This window comes from Salvelinus sp. IW2-2015, unplaced genomic scaffold, assembly GCF_002910315.2.
Source record: "Salvelinus sp. IW2-2015 unplaced genomic scaffold, ASM291031v2 Un_scaffold16283, whole genome shotgun sequence".
NCBI lineage: Eukaryota > Metazoa > Chordata > Actinopteri > Salmoniformes > Salmonidae > Salvelinus > Salvelinus sp. IW2-2015.
The window spans coordinates 224,696-240,458 of NW_019957521.1; the positions used below are offsets into that span (position 1 = coordinate 224,696).

At 42.7% G+C, this 15,763-nt stretch overlaps 1 protein-coding gene across 1 annotated transcript in view; it reads right to left on the reverse strand.

Annotated features, from left to right (window-relative positions):
- Positions 1–15,763, reverse strand: part of LOC112080353 (gamma-aminobutyric acid receptor subunit pi-like) — a 96,188-nt gene extending 80,425 nt beyond the window's left edge. Inside the window, exon 1 of the mRNA XM_024146083.2 lies at positions 15,560–15,763. Within this exon, the coding sequence (XP_024001851.2) occupies positions 15,560–15,590 (31 nt within the window). The 5' untranslated portion in view covers positions 15,591–15,763. The remainder of the gene's footprint in view (positions 1–15,559) is intronic.

Sequence of the window (15,763 nt, forward strand, 5' to 3'; positions counted from 1 at the left end):
TTCCCTGAATTCCTATCGGACCTTGTAAGTCATAGCAGATAATATTCAAATTTGGGTTGATTTTAATATTCACATGGAAAATCCACAGACCACTTCCAAAAAAGGCCTTTTTTGGAGACATCATCGACTCAGTGGGTTTTGTCCAACATTGTCTCTGGACCTACCTCACTTGCCACAGGTCATACTCTGACCTTAGTTGCCACATGGGAAATAAATTTGTAGATCTTAATGTTTTTCCTCATAATCCTGACTATCGGAACCAACATTTTTATTATTGTTTGCAATCGCACAAATCTGCTCAGACCCAACCAAGGAGCATCAAAAAGCCGGCAAAATCTCGACAACACAAGAGTCCTTGATGCCCTTCCCAGACTCCCTCTGGCCTACCCAAGACGTCAGAGGACAAAAACAGTAACCACCTAACTGAGGAACTTCAATTAACCTGCCAGACCCAGATGCAGGCACCCCTAAAAACTAAAAACATTTGTCATAAAGAAACTAGCTCCCTGGTATACAGAAATACCCGAGCCGAAGCAACGTCCAAAAAATGGAACGGAAATGGCGCCACACCAAAACGGAAGACCCGACTAGCTTCGAAGAACAGTACCGTGCAGTATCAAAGAGCCTCACGCTGCTTCGATCATCCTATTCCAACTAATTGGAGGGGAAATATAAAACAATCCAAAAAATGTATTTTCATAACTGTCGCAAAGCTAACCAAAAGCAGCAGTCCCCAAGAGAGGCCACTTCAGCAGTAATAAATTCATGACTTCTTTTGAGGGAAAAGATCATGATCATTAGAAGCAAATACTACTCCAAATCGCGTTTTCTCCAAAGGCCAGCCCGAGCTGTACAACTCTGCCAGACCTAGGGATTCAAGAGAGACACTCAAGTGTTTTAAGTACTATATTCTCTTGACAACAAGATGAAAATAATCATAAATCTATCCAACTAAACTACTGAAAGACTGCTTCCTGGCTTGGCCCTCCTAGGAACAAAAACGCTCTCTATCCACCGGATGTGTACCAATACTCACTTAAAACAGTAAAAGCCCTTGAAAAAGCAACCGACCCAGAAAAATATAAAAAACGATTGGCCTATATCGATACTTCCATTCTCTCAAAAAAAATTGAAAAAAGAGTTGTGCAGCAACTCGACTGCCTTCCTGAAGACAAACAATGTTATACGAAATGCTCGTCTGGTTAGACCCCCATCTAGCACTGAGACGACGGAGGTGGATATTACCTAATGGCGTCAGACCGAGGCTCTGCATCTTCCTTGTGCTCCGAGGACCTAGGCTGCTTTTGATACCATCATTTTTTGAGAGATTGGAAACCCAAATTCGTTCTACACGACAAGTTCTGGCCTGGTTTAGATTTATCGTGTCGGAAAGATATCAGTTGTCTCTGTGAATGGTTGTCCCTGATTCAAAATTCAACTGCTACATTTCGGTGTTCCTTTAAGGTCCGTTGTAGGACCAGGCTATGTGTTTTTCACTATATATTTACCTCTTGGGGAGGTCATTCGAAAAAACATAATGTTAACTTTACCGCTGTGCGATGACACACAGCTGGTACATTTTCAATTGAAACATGTGAAGCCCCAAATTGCCCTGCTAGAACTGTGTTTCAGACATAAGAAGTGGATGGTGCAAACTTTTCTACTTTTAAAACTCGGACCAAACAGAGATGGCTTGTTCTAGTCCCAAGAAACAAAGAGAGTCTTCTGTTGAATCTGACAATTAATCTGATGGGTTTAAAGTCGGTCTCAAATAAAAACTGTGAAGTTCCTCGGCGGTACTTCTGGACCCTGATCTCTCTTTTGAACGAACATATTCAAGAACTGTTTTCAAGCGACAGCTTTTTTCCATCTATGTAACTTTGCAAAAATCAGACACTTCTGTCCAAAATGATGCAGAAAAATTTATCCATTGCTTTTGTTACTTTCTTTTAGGTTAGACTACTGCATTTGCTCTACTTTCCGGCCTACCCGGATTAAACACTAAATAACCTTCAGTTAGTGCCTAAATAAGGCTGCTTAGAATCCTGACTAGAAAAAAAAAGAATGATCATATTATCTCCAGTGCTAGTCTTCCCTACACTGGCTTCCTGTTAAGGCCAAGCTGATTTCAAGGTTTTACTGCTTAACCTACAAAGCATTTACATGGGTTGCTCCTACCTATCTTTTCCGATTGGTTCCTGCTGTTACATACCCTACACGTACGCTACGTCCACAAGGCGCAGGCCTCCCTAAATTGTCCCTAGAATTTCTAAGCAAACAGCTTGAAGCAGGGGCTTTCTCCTATAGAGCTCCATTTTTATGGAATGGTCTGCCTACCCATGTGAGAGACGCAGACTCGGCTCACTTTTAAAGCTTTATGGAAGACTAATCTCTCAGTGGGTCATATGATTGAGGTTAGTCTGGCCCAGGGTGTGAAGGTGAACGAAAGGCTCTGAAGCAACGAACCGCCCCTTGCTTCTCTGCCTGCCGTTTCCCCTCTCTCCCATAGGATTTCTTCTGCCTCTAACCCTATTACAGGGCTGAGTCACTGGCTTACTGGCGTGCTCTTTCATGCGTCCTAGGGGGCTGCGTCACTGAGTGGGTTTGAGTCCACTGACGTTAATCTTCCTGTCTTGTTGGCCCCCCCTTGTGTGCCGTGGCGGAGAAATCTTTGTGGGCTACACTCGGCCTTGTCTCAGGATGCCGTAAGTTGGTGGTTGAAGATATCCTCTAGTGGGTGGGGGCTGTGCTTCGCCAAAGTGGGTGGGTTATATCCTTCCTGTTTGGCCCTGTCCGGGGGTATCATCGGATGGGGCCACGTGTTCTCCTGACCCCTCCTGTGCTCAGCTCCTAGTTTTTATTGCCTGCAAGTAGTTTTATGGTGCGGGGGGGTGGGGTAGGGTCAGTTTGTTATATCTGGAGTTATTCTCTCTCCTGTCTCTATCCGGTGTCCTGTGTGAATTTAGTATGCTCTCTCTAATTCTCATCTTTCCTCTTTCTTTTCTCTCTCTCGGAGGACCTGAAGCCCTAGGACCATGCCTCAGGACTACCTGGCATGATGATTCCTTGCTGTCCCCAGTCCACCTGGCCGTGCTGCCTGCTCCAGTTTCAACTGTTCTGCTGCGGCTATTGAACTCTGGACCTGTTCACCGGACGTGCTACCTGTCCCGGACCTGTTGTTTTCAACTCTCTAGAGACCGCAGGAGCGTACTCTTAATGATCGGCTACGAAAAGCAACTGACATTTACTCCTGAAGGTGCTGACTTGCTGCACCCTCGGCAAACTACTGTGATTATTATTTTTGGACCTATGCTGTCATTTATGGAACATTGACCATCTTGGCCATGTTCTTGTTATAATCTCCACCCGGCACAGCCAGAAGAGGACTGGCCACCCCTCATAGCCTGGTTCCTCTCTAGGTTTCTTCCTAGGTTTTGGCCTTTCTAGGGAGTTTTTCCTAGCCACCGTGCTTCTACACCTGCATTGCTTGCTGTTTGGGGTTTTAGGCTGGGTTTCTGTACAGCACTTTGAGATATCAGCTGATGTACCAAGGGCTATATAAATWAATTTGATTTGATTTGATTTTCCATTCGTATCTGTTAACGCAGATACATCCTGACAAAATACACCCATTACTGGCCTGCTAATGTGCCTTTCTGGATGTTTTAAACGGTTGAGAAAAGACCCATAACTGATCCAATAGGTTGCCTAATCAGGCCTAATCAGGGCTTTTTAGTGGTTATTCAAATTACATATTCACTGCAGTTTACAGCAATTCTGCACTCACTAGTAAACAATAATACAATTAATCATGGCACCGTATTGCTATAGCCTAGGTATGATCATCTTCTTATCCCTAAAAAGATTAGCCAATTGGGGAGCCTGAGGAGCACACACAGTGTAGCCTTGGCTACCTGTCATTTCATAATCTGATAATAAATATTATTTCACTGTGTGCATTAATTCGGTATATTCACTGCAGTATTAGGGCTAATATTTAGCAAATTAATGATGGGGTAATATTCGTACGCTTTTAACGTAGGCTACACATCTCTAGCATGTCTGTCTTTACTGTTCTCTTTGAGCGATTCCGTACCTGGCCTCTCCCCTACTTGCATCTCATCTACAGCAATCCCTCTATGATCTTGGAGTCCCTGGAAAAGCTAGACCACAATAGCTTGTTGGACACTTTTTTTTACAAGCATTTTCTTTACTATTAGCCTATTTGAGGAGAGATTCCCGCTTGCTCTTGCTTGCTGAATGTAAAATACAGCAGCCAAAAGAGCTGGTGGGGAGTTTGAAAGGAGAGAGAGAGCGTGCGATGGTCCTATCAAATTGGCTAGTGATGATATTGATAGGATCCAAAGGAATTGACAACCACAATGTCAATAACTAAGTTAGGAATTCACTGTATGACTGTCTACAGTGTTTTCTAATTCTGGAATTGGAATATGACATCATGTCATAGGCCTACTTGTAGCACACACAATATTATAATTGCTCAGTGGATTTGATTCAGTGTTTCGGCTATTATTGTATGCAGCTAGTAGAAAAGTACAGATGTAGGATCTTAATTTGACCAGTTTCTCACAGCAGTTAATTAATCCTGCAGCAACATGAAATGTGAATTATTGTGTGGATTATAAGTAATGGACATTTTTGGGGGGGTTGATACATTTTTTGTTAGGGCAAATCAAGTCTGACATTTGAAAGTGGAAATTACAAACTTTAGAATGCTTTTAAAACCTTTTTAAACCAAGTTTGCATTTCRTGCCGTGCAGGACATTTTCTGCAACAACAGGTGATCAAATTAAGATCCTATATCTGTATAGGCTAAGATATAGTTGATAGGCTACTATGCAGGCTGGATGATATCTGGATTATTATATGACCATAGTAATATAACCGTTGGTGTTACGAATGTTTGTGATAGCATGAGTGAAGGCTATAGCCACAATCTCCAGCACTCATCCAATGAGACAGCCACCCTCCAGGCCTTTTGGGAACACACTCTGATTATATATCATCATGACATGCTTCTGCTCAGAGAGTAGGCTATCCACTGGGGAATACTAGCAACAATAAGAAAAGTCAAACTTATGAAAAATGTACTCACTTGTTAACAATAATACATTCTTCATTGCACTGTGTCACGACTTCTACCGAAGGTAACTCCTCTCCCTGTTCGGGCGGCGCTCGGCGGTCGGCGTCGCCGGTTTACTAGTCGGCACCGATCCCTTTTTCATTTTCTGTTTGTTTTGTCTGTGATTCTTTTCACACCTGGTTTCAATTGCGTTTGTTTCTGTGTGTATATAGACATCCCTGCTCTTCTGCGCCTGACTCCTACACCTCTCACCGAGACGCACGTTATCACACACTGTGTGTTGTAGCCTAGGTAGAACATCTTTCTTGTCTAACTATTGACAACCATTAGAAAATGGAAATCACTCGCAAACCACTTGAGCAACAAGGCAAGCAATTACAAAAGATGTGAAGGCTTAACGGCGTTCGTTGTTGAACTGCTACATTTAAATACGAGTTTCTGTGTTATTTTTCATTACATGCACATTGAAGTATTATTGCAGTTGTCAGTGAACACATCCTGAAAGCACTGAATGGTCTGTGTTACCAGTTACAACCTTATAAATAGGCCTACACAGCAGCTACTCTTCCTGGGGTCCAGCACAATTAAGGCAGTTATATACAATTTAAAAAACATTACAAAATATTAAGTTTGTGCCCTCAGGCCACTACTCTACTACCACATATRTACAAGACAAAATCCATGTGTACGTGTGTGTATGGTGCGTATGTTATCATGTGTGTGTGTGTGTGTCTGTGCCTGTGTGTATGTCCCTTCACAGTCCATGTTGTTCCATAAGTATTTTTGATCCGTTATTCAAATCTGATTTTACTGCTTGCATGAGTTACTTAATTAATGTAGAATAGACTTACATATAGTCATGGGGTTCCTTGAGTGGCGCAGAGGTCTAAGGCACTCACTACAGACCCGGGTTCGATCCAGGGCTGTATCCCAACTGGCTGTGATCGCGAGTCCCATAGGGCGCCGCACAGATGGTAGTACTGTGCGCCTCCCATAGTTTGTTCTGGACTTGGGGATTGTGAAAAGACCTCTGGTGGCATGTCTTGTGGGTTATGAATGGGAGTCAGCTGTGTGCTAGTAGTTTAAACAGACAGCTCAGTACATTAAACAAGTCAATACTTCTCACAAATACTAGCAGTGATCTATCCTATACTTTGAGCCAGGAGAGATTGACATGCATATTATTCATGTGGATGCGTTGATCAGTTGATTGACAGGTGAAGCTACTGTAGAACGATTTCCTCTAGTGTGGATGCTCGCCAACGTTTTATAGGTATGTAGCCTATAGTTCATCATTATAGTTATCGTTGTAGTTGTCGTCCTTGGTGTGGATGGCCCTACCAATATTACAAGTTATTTATTGTGTAGGCTGCTATCCTATTAAAATAAAGTGGGGTGGATGGAACAAATTGGCCATGTTACAGATGCAGAATCTTAATCTGATCACCCTGTTGTAGGATTACGTTCCTGCAGGGCAGGAAATGTAAAACTTGTAGTGTTTTTGAGGTTTAAAAGGGCTTCTGAAGTTTGTCATTTCCACTTAGAAATGTCAGACTTGGCCTCCCGGGTGGCGCAGTGGTCTAGGGCACTGCATCGCAGTGCTAACTGCGCCACCAGAGTCTCTGGGTTCGCGCCCAGGCTCTGTCGCAGCCGGCTGCGACCGGGAGGTCCGTGGGGCGACGCACAATTGGCATAGCGTCGTCCGGGTTAGGGAGGGTTTGGCCGGTAGGGATATCCTTGTCTCATCGCGCTCCAGCGACTCCTGTGGCGGGCCGGGCGCAGTGCGCGCTAACCAAGGGGGCCAGGTACACGGTGTTTCCTCCGACACATTGGTGCGGCTGGCTTCCGGGTTAGAGGCGCTGTGTTAAGAAGCAGTGCGGCTTGGTTGGGTTGTGCTTCAGAGGACGCATGGCTTTCGACCTTCGTCTCTCCCGAGCCCGTACGGGAGTTGTAGCGATGAGACAAGATAGTAATTACTAGCGATTGGATACCACGAAAATTGGGGAGAAAATTTTATAATTATTTTTTTTTAAAGAAATGTCAGACTTGATTTTCCCTTACGGAAAATCTACATTTGCTGTTGCTTCAGGACTATTTTTCTGCAGTAGCAAACTAGCTCAAATTAAGATCCTACATCTGTAGCTACCGCCGACACGTGATAGGCCGACAGCTACCCAGTGGCAAGCAACTCACGTCAGGAAGCAATTCGATACAACATCAGTGCACTGGTCATTCGCACAGGCTTCGACTTGCCATGCTGACGCTTCCCGTGGGCAATAACGTTAGCTAATAACTGGCATGTCATGGTCACATCCAGATGGTGACCAATTTTACAATCGCAGATTGACTTTTATTGGGACGAATCTTGTCCTAGAGGCAGAGCTGAGCAATTTCCACTAGATGGGCCAGTGCCAATTAAAAATTGTCTATATATCATCAAAATTCAGAAATTTAGGGTTAAGGTTAGGGTTAGGTTTTAAATACGATTTTATGACTTTGTAGCTGTGCCCGCTAGTGACCACCCTGCAGGGCTGCCTCCAGTAGGCCTACATGAGTCATCCCAATAAATGCCGAACTGCATTACAGAATTGCACGCTCCCTCAAAACATGAGACATGTGTGGCATTGTGTTGTGTGACAAAATTGCACATTTTAGAGTGACCTTTTATTGTCCCCAGCATAAGATGCACCTGTGCACAATATTTGAGAGAAATACGTTTTTTTGTGCGTATGTGTCACGCCCTGACCGTAGAGATCCTTTTTATGTCTCTATTTTGGTTGGTCAGGGCGTGAGTTTGGGTGGGCATTCTATGTCTGGTGTTCTATGTTGTCCTTGTTTTGTATTTCTGTGTGTTTGGCCTGGTAAGGTTCTCAATCAGAGGCAGCTGTCTATCGTTGTCTCTGATTGAGAATCATACTTAGGTAGCCTGTTCCCACCTGTGTTTGTGGGTGGTTGTTTTCTGTTTAGTGTATGTCACCTTGCAGAACTGTTCGTTTATCGTTTTTGTTGTTTTGTTCTAGTATTTGTATTCATTAAAAGGAATTATGAATACTTACCACGCTGCACCTTGGTCTTCTCCTTCTCCTCTATACGACGATCATTACAGTATGGAACGTTTCAGGGATCTTTTAATTCAGCTCATGTAACATGGGACCTACACTTTACATGTTGTGTTTATATTTTTGTTTAGTACTCACTACCTCCCGCACTCAGAGCTGAGCTGATGTAGTCAGTTTAGAAATACGTTCCACCAGCCCAGCCCACCACTCTTACAGGCACAGCGGGCCCTGAGGTCTTTGTCTGAGCAGTCGGCTAGCCACAGCGGATCCCTCGCCTATGCAACACTGTTTCATCTGAGAGTTCAGACGCTTTGATTTGGTCTCTAATTGACTTATCTTCCGCATCATTCCAGACGAGTATCTGGCTCTCGTCACCCTGCATCAGCGTAAGGCTGCTTGTTGTCTTGCTCTCGCCTCCTAAAACATATGGGAAATCGGCAGGCTTTGAGTGGGATTTGAATATGGTTGGGAAGAAACTTGCTTTTTGAAATGGTGGTGCTGGTGGTGGTGCTGGTGGCGGCAGGTTTGAAGAAGAGGAAGAAGATGATGATGATGATAATAATAATGATAAAATAAGAAGGCAATCAAATACTTTTTGTTTAATAAAATATCACTATAAAAAAAAACTCACCCTTCCCATGTAACAATCTGACAAGTCAAGCCAGAGGGGAACCAGTTGATCTGAATGTGCATCTGGACACTGTGCCAGCTTGAGGGAGTGMTTGGCAACAGTGAGGACTTATGGCGTCAGATCTCATCACAGATGAGAGATGACAGTGCCACTGCACCGTCCCAAGTCAGACAGGGCACAGAGGGCCACGCAGACGGGACAGCCAGGTCAGCTCAAACCCAAATGTTTCTGATCCTCACTCCCATGATGCACCCGAGCCAGAGAGTGGGCGGCTGGGAGATGAGACCCATCAATCTGAATAAGGCAGGAGAGATGAGCCACCTGGTGCCATGTGCCACCCTCCAGGTTCCAGCTGCACCCCTACCTCATCATCTCATAGCACTGCCCAACCACCCATTCTGCAGAGTAATGTCTGCACAGGTCATAGTCTCTACCCACACCTCAGACAGAATATAACAAGCATAGCAGGGAGGCAAAGGGGGAGATATACAGATAGAATGAAAGTGAGAAATAAGTCCCTAACTAGAAAGTTAAAAAGAAAGATTCCACCACTACATCATCCAAGACATGTTCATCGCCTTTGGTTGACTTTTAAAATTCTCTTACATCTGCTATTTGTCACTCTGGTTGGGAAGGGAAATGACACTCTGGGTTCTGGAGTTTTGAAGATAAGGAGAGGGCCTTTCCATCATCTTTCTGCACAACGCAGTTAATGTTAATCTCATTCATTTCGGTTCCCTTCTCTCTCTTTCAATGTCARGCTGACTGAGAGCTAAGTCTGTGCTGCAGCTGGTTATGCATCCGGCGTGGAGATTTGTTGAAACCAAAAAAATATTGAAAAATAAATAAGGAACATTGCGTTTTTCCCAGAGCTGCAATGGAACAGAGGCAGTTGTCTTGGCTGCTACTCGAAACACACACATATACATACAGTATATTCGGGAGAGAGGGACGTTTCAAGTGTTTCTATTTTCTTTCTGGATAAAATCAGAGCTGACACCTCATTTGTATATACTGCTTGATTACATATGTCAATCTTACTTGTTAAATTGAAACTACATCAATGTACTCAATCTGTTTGTTGTTTCAGAGCTCTATGCCATCCGCTGACAGCTATGTATAATCTGATAGACTTCATAGCCTATGGGTAACAGCAACAGGCTAAAGTGGACATTTATAAGAACAATCAATTGTACGCACCAAATAAATAATTGTCTGCATTACATGTCTTATGTTTTTTCTCCCCTTTTTTGCACTACAAAAACAAACGTATACATACGAACAACAACTTAAAGACAAACACAAACAATGACTACATCTCAACTGCCCAGACCCACATGCTCACACCCCCATCCCTAGTGCCTGAATTATTGTTTGCCACTTGGCCTTCAATTTAAACAATGTAGGTTTTTCTCGGTCGCAATAGCTATTTCAATATATTAAATAATAAATCATTATATTTCTTCCCAGTTTTCAGTATACGTTTTCTTTAGGTGAGGGATGAGAAGAGTTGTCTGCATTACATAGGCTGGTAATAATGAAAAAAACATATAAATCCTCCACTATATCAGTACATGAACAACCACTTCCACTAATGTGCACACGTCCACACATATCGTGAGGGACTGTATGAAATGTATTTCTGCAATGTCCTGTCACTTTGAAATCCCTGATTCCAAAAAATCATTCAGTGCATAATGGTGATGGCAATTAATAAAGATGTCTTGACCCCAAATAGAATGTTCTAATTTACCGCAATGGAAAAGTGGATATTGCKCTTCGTAATAGTCAATCAAGCGTTAAACATAAAGCATGGCTACCCAGAAATAGTTTAACCCCATATTTTCTTTGAGTGCATCATTTAGGCCTACACACATCCCCCAATCTTAGGCTAGTGGCAAGGCCTCCACATTTTTGAGGAGGCCCCCAAAGTCTCCCATTTATGAAATGGATGGTTGTGTAAAAATATTTTACTGCAAAACTGGTTATAAATTGATCGATATTGTGAGACACCACCTAAACTCAAAAAATGCAGAATAATGCCATGCTCTGACATTGCATAAATGTGGAAAACAAGTAGTTAGTTGTTTGTCCTACATTCACAAACAAACAGCATTACGACATCTTAATTCATATTTTATATACAGTGCATTCGGAAAGTAATCAGACCCCTTCCCTTTTTTCCACATTTTGTTACGTTACAGCCTCATCGTAAAATGGATAAAATAAAAAAATATGAATCAACCAACAAATTGCAAATTTATTTAAAAAAAAACTGAAATCCCTTATTTACATAAGTATTCAGAACCTTTGCTATGTGGCTCGAAATTGAGCTCAGGTGCATCCTGTTTCCATTGATCAGCCTTGAGATGTTTCTACAACTTGATTGGAGTCCACCTGTGGTAAATTCAATTGATTGGACATGATTTGGAAAGGCACACACCTGTCTATATAAGGTCCCACAGTTGACAGTGCATGTCAGAGCAAAAACCAAGCCATGAGGTTGAAGGAATTGTCCGTAGAGCTCCGAGACATGAGTGTGTCAAGGCACAGATCTGGGGAAGGGTACCTAAAACATTCTGCAGCATTGAAGGTCCCCAAGAACACAGTGGGCTCCATAGTTCTTAAATGGAAGAAGTTTGAATCCACCAAGACTCTTCCCAGAGCTGGCCGCCTAGACAAACTGAGCAATCGGGGGAGAAGGGCCTTGGTCAGGGAGATGACCAACAACCCGATGGTCACTCTGACAGAGCTCCAGAGTTCTTCTGTGGAGATAGGAGAACCTTCCAGACAGACAACCATCTCTGCAGCACTTCACCAATCAGGCCTTTATGGTAGAGTGGCCAGATGGAAGCCAATCGTTAGTAAAAGGCACATGACAGCCCGCTTGGAGTTTGACAAAGGCACCTACAGGACTCTCAGACCATGAAAAACAAGATTCTCTGGTCTGATGAAACCAAGATTGAACTCTTTGGCCTGAATGCCAAGCGTCACGTCTGGAGGAAACCTGGCACCATCCCTACAGTGAAGCATTTCTGTTTTTTATTTGGAATCAATTAATACAAAATTATAAAAATCAGTTTTTGCTTTGTCATTATGGGGTATTGTATATAGATTGACTTGTCACATGTGCTCCCTCTCCGGCCTCTAGATCATCAGTCTGCTCGTTATGGGATGAGTAATGCAAGATGTGCAAACATGATTAAAGTACATTATTAAAGTGACTAGGGATCCATTTATTAAAGTCGCCAATTATTTAAAGTCTCTGTATTAGTGATTGCTGTTTAACAGTCTGATGGCTTTGAGATAGAAGCTATTTTTCAGTCTCTTGGTTCAGCTTTGATGCACCTGCACTGACCTTGCCTTCTGGATGGCAGCGGAGTGAACAAGCAATGGRTCGGGTGGTTGTTGTCCTTGATTATCTTTTTGGCCTTCCTGTGACATCGGGTGGTGTAGGTGTCCTGGAAGGCAGGTAGTTTGCCCCTGGTGATGCGTTGTGACCGCACCACCCTCTGGGGAGCCCTGCGGATGTGGGTGGTGCAGTTGCCGTACCAGGCGGTGATACAGCCCGACAGGATGCTCTCAATTGTGCATCTGTAAAAGTTTGTGAGGGTTTTAGGTGACAAGCCAAATTTCTTCAGCCTCCTGAGGTTGAAGAGGCGCTGTTGTGCCTTCTTCCCCACACTGTCTGTGTGGGTGGACCATTTCAGTTTGTCCGTGATGTGTATGCCGGGGAACTTAAAGCTTTCCACCTTCTCCACTGCTGTCCCGTCGATGTGGATAGGGGGGCAGTCCCTCTGCAGTTTCCTGAAGTCCACGATCATCTCCTTTGTTTTGTTGACGTTGATTGAGAGCTTGTTTTCCTGACACCACATTCTGAGTGCCCTCACCTCCTCCCTATAGGCTCGTCATTGATCGTGATCAAGCCTACTACTGTTGTGTCGTCTGCAAACTTGATGATTGAGTTGAAGCCGTGGAAGCCGTAATCTGTCTGTAAACAATTGTTGGAAAAATTACTTGTGTCATGCACAGAGTAGATGTCCTAACCGACTTGCCAAAACTATAGTTTGTTAACAAGAAATTTGTGGAGTGGTTGAAAAACGAGTTTTAATGACTCCAACCTAAGTGTATGTAAACTTCTGACTTCAACTGTAGGTAAAACAAAAGCAGACACTGAATATCCCTTTGAACATGGTGAAGTTATTAATTACACTTTGGATGGTGTATCTATACACCCAATCACTACAAAGATACAGCCGTCCTTCCTAACTCAGTTGCCGGAGAGGAAGGAAACCGCTCAGGGATTTCACCATGAGGCCAAGTCATAGAGTTTAATGGCTGTAATAGGAGAAAACTGAGGATGGATCAACAACATTATTTCTAACCTAATTGGCATAGTGAAAAGAAGGAAGCTTGTACTTTATAAAAATATTCCAAAACATGCATCTTGTTGGCAACAAGGCACTAAAGTAATACTGCAAAAAATATTGCAAGGCAATTCACTTTTCGTTGTGAATACAAAGTGTTATGTTTGGAGAAAATCCAATACAACACATTCATTTTCAAGCATAGTGGTGGCTGCATCATGTTATGTGTATGCTTGTAATCGTTAACAACTGGGGAGTTTTTCAGGATAAAAATGAAACTGAATGGAGCTAAGCACATGCAAAATCCTAGATGAAAACCTGGTTCAGTCTGCTTTCCATCAGCCACTGGGACATTAATTCACCTTTTAGCAGGACAGTAACCTAAAACACAAGGCCAAATCTACACTGTGTACCAAGAACACAGTGAATGTTCCTGAGTTGCAGAGTTCCAATTTTGACTTAAATCTGCTTACAAATCTATGGCAAGAGTTGAAAATGGTTGTCTAGCAATGATCAACAACCAATTTGACAGAGCTTGACACATTTTTAAAAGAATAATGGGCAAATATTGTACAATCCAGGTGCGCAAAGCTCTTAGAGGCTTACCCAGAAAGACTCACTGCCTTAAACGCTACCAAAGGTGATTTTAACATGTATTGAGATATTTATTTTTCAATAAATTTGCTACAATTTCTACAAACATGTTTTCACGTTGTCATTATGGGGTGTTGTGTGTAGATAAAAAAATGTATACAAAAATGTATTCCATTTCCAATTCAGTCTGTAACAGAACAAAATGGGGAATAAGTCAAGGGGTATGAATACTTTCTGAAGGCACTGTACATATGAGGGCAATGCACGCCAGCACTTTCCCGATTGCATTTTGGCTGTTGAATGGCCTCATGTATGACAAAGTGTACGGCAACTCCAGATCAGACTGGGAGATTCAGGATGGCATTTATATTGGATTGGCATCGGGTAGGTACAATTCCTATGACATCATTGAAGGTCCCTTAAGTGGATGGCATTTCTTGTCAATGAGTGTCAGGTTGTGTTGGTTTATTSTAATWAACATCTGCCTCATGCACATGTCATCATGTGTGGTTGCATCCACCCTAGACACCATCATTTCACCAAGTCAATATATACGGCAACTACAGGACAGCCAGCCAGGATGGTGGACATGATTTTTTGGAAAAACTAAATGTGCCAGCTCAACCCAAACATCTTTAAGAGGTGCACCGGAACATCACTATGCACATCACAAATGCAGTGAGCCAGCYGAAGGTCATGTTCGGATTCAGGCAGACATATTGGACTAGCAATGAWTCAAAGCTTACTTCGAAATAACAAGATGACTGAAGAGCCCAATCCTGGAGACAAAAGTTATACCACAGTTGGTATACTGCAAGTTGTAGAGCTAGGGAGAGGGTGTCCAGTGTTCTCCTTCCTTTCGTTGGAGCCTCCGAATTGCCTCATTGTTCCTCAAAGAGACCCGCGACTTGCAATACTTGGTGTTTCCATTCCAAGCAGTCTGCTGCTTTCGTTTTATATCCAGACAATGGTGCTTGAGTATAATTAGGGCAGGCCTAATGGATTCCCAATTTCAGAGCATGCAATAMTGGGTTACATGAGTTTATGTGGCCCACCCCCCTCTAGCCAGGCATTATTCTGCATGATTTTAGTTTAGGGAGTGTGTCATGATATTTATCAATCACTTATGCAGTAAAATATTTTTTCACAGTCATCCATTTCATAGAATGGAGACATTAGATATGTGAAAAAATATGGTTGTGTTTTGTTCTACCGCTGGAAGGGGTATCTCAAAAGCTAAAGCCCTTTTTGAAGATTGCCCACTAGCCTATCTAGTTACACACACACACACACACACCCACATACACACACACACACACCCACATACACACACACACACACACACACACACACACCACACAGCAGCCCTTTGCGCCTGCACAATAAAATTACAATACTGGATGAATATGAAATGTTCACTCAATCCCCATAAAGCTGTTCTCACGCTATAAATGAGATGCATTTATAATGCGATTATGATGGGATAGGCTATTGTTCAGTGTTTCAGTTTCATACAACTAATGTTAATTTACGCTTGTTTATTATTTTTCATTTTCCAAAAATAGTTAGCAAACCATTCAAAAAGCTTTCTGCAGAACAACTAAGCAATTGATAGTCTACGAAGCTTTAGCAAAGTGCAATGACTTGGCTGGGAAAAAACGATACGCTCAATTTCATTTGATTGAAGATAGGTTTACTAAACCATATTAAAAAAATTTAAACCAACGCCTAGAAGCTTTCATTGTACATGCCACACTTCGAGAGTCGGTTGTATCATATTGCAACTGTCGAAATAAATTCTTACCTGTAGCGATTGGTGGCGGAGAACATGCCATACAGTTCAGTTTACACTAGCGATAAAAGTCCGTGTCAACGAATTGTCCTTAGCATTCAAATCAACGTTGTAACTGGTAGCGCACTTCGGTCCAGTTTTCAATAGGCGGCATATGTTGATGCGAAAATAATTGGTGTCAGCGAATTCCCGTCAACTAGGAGAGGAGTCGCGCCA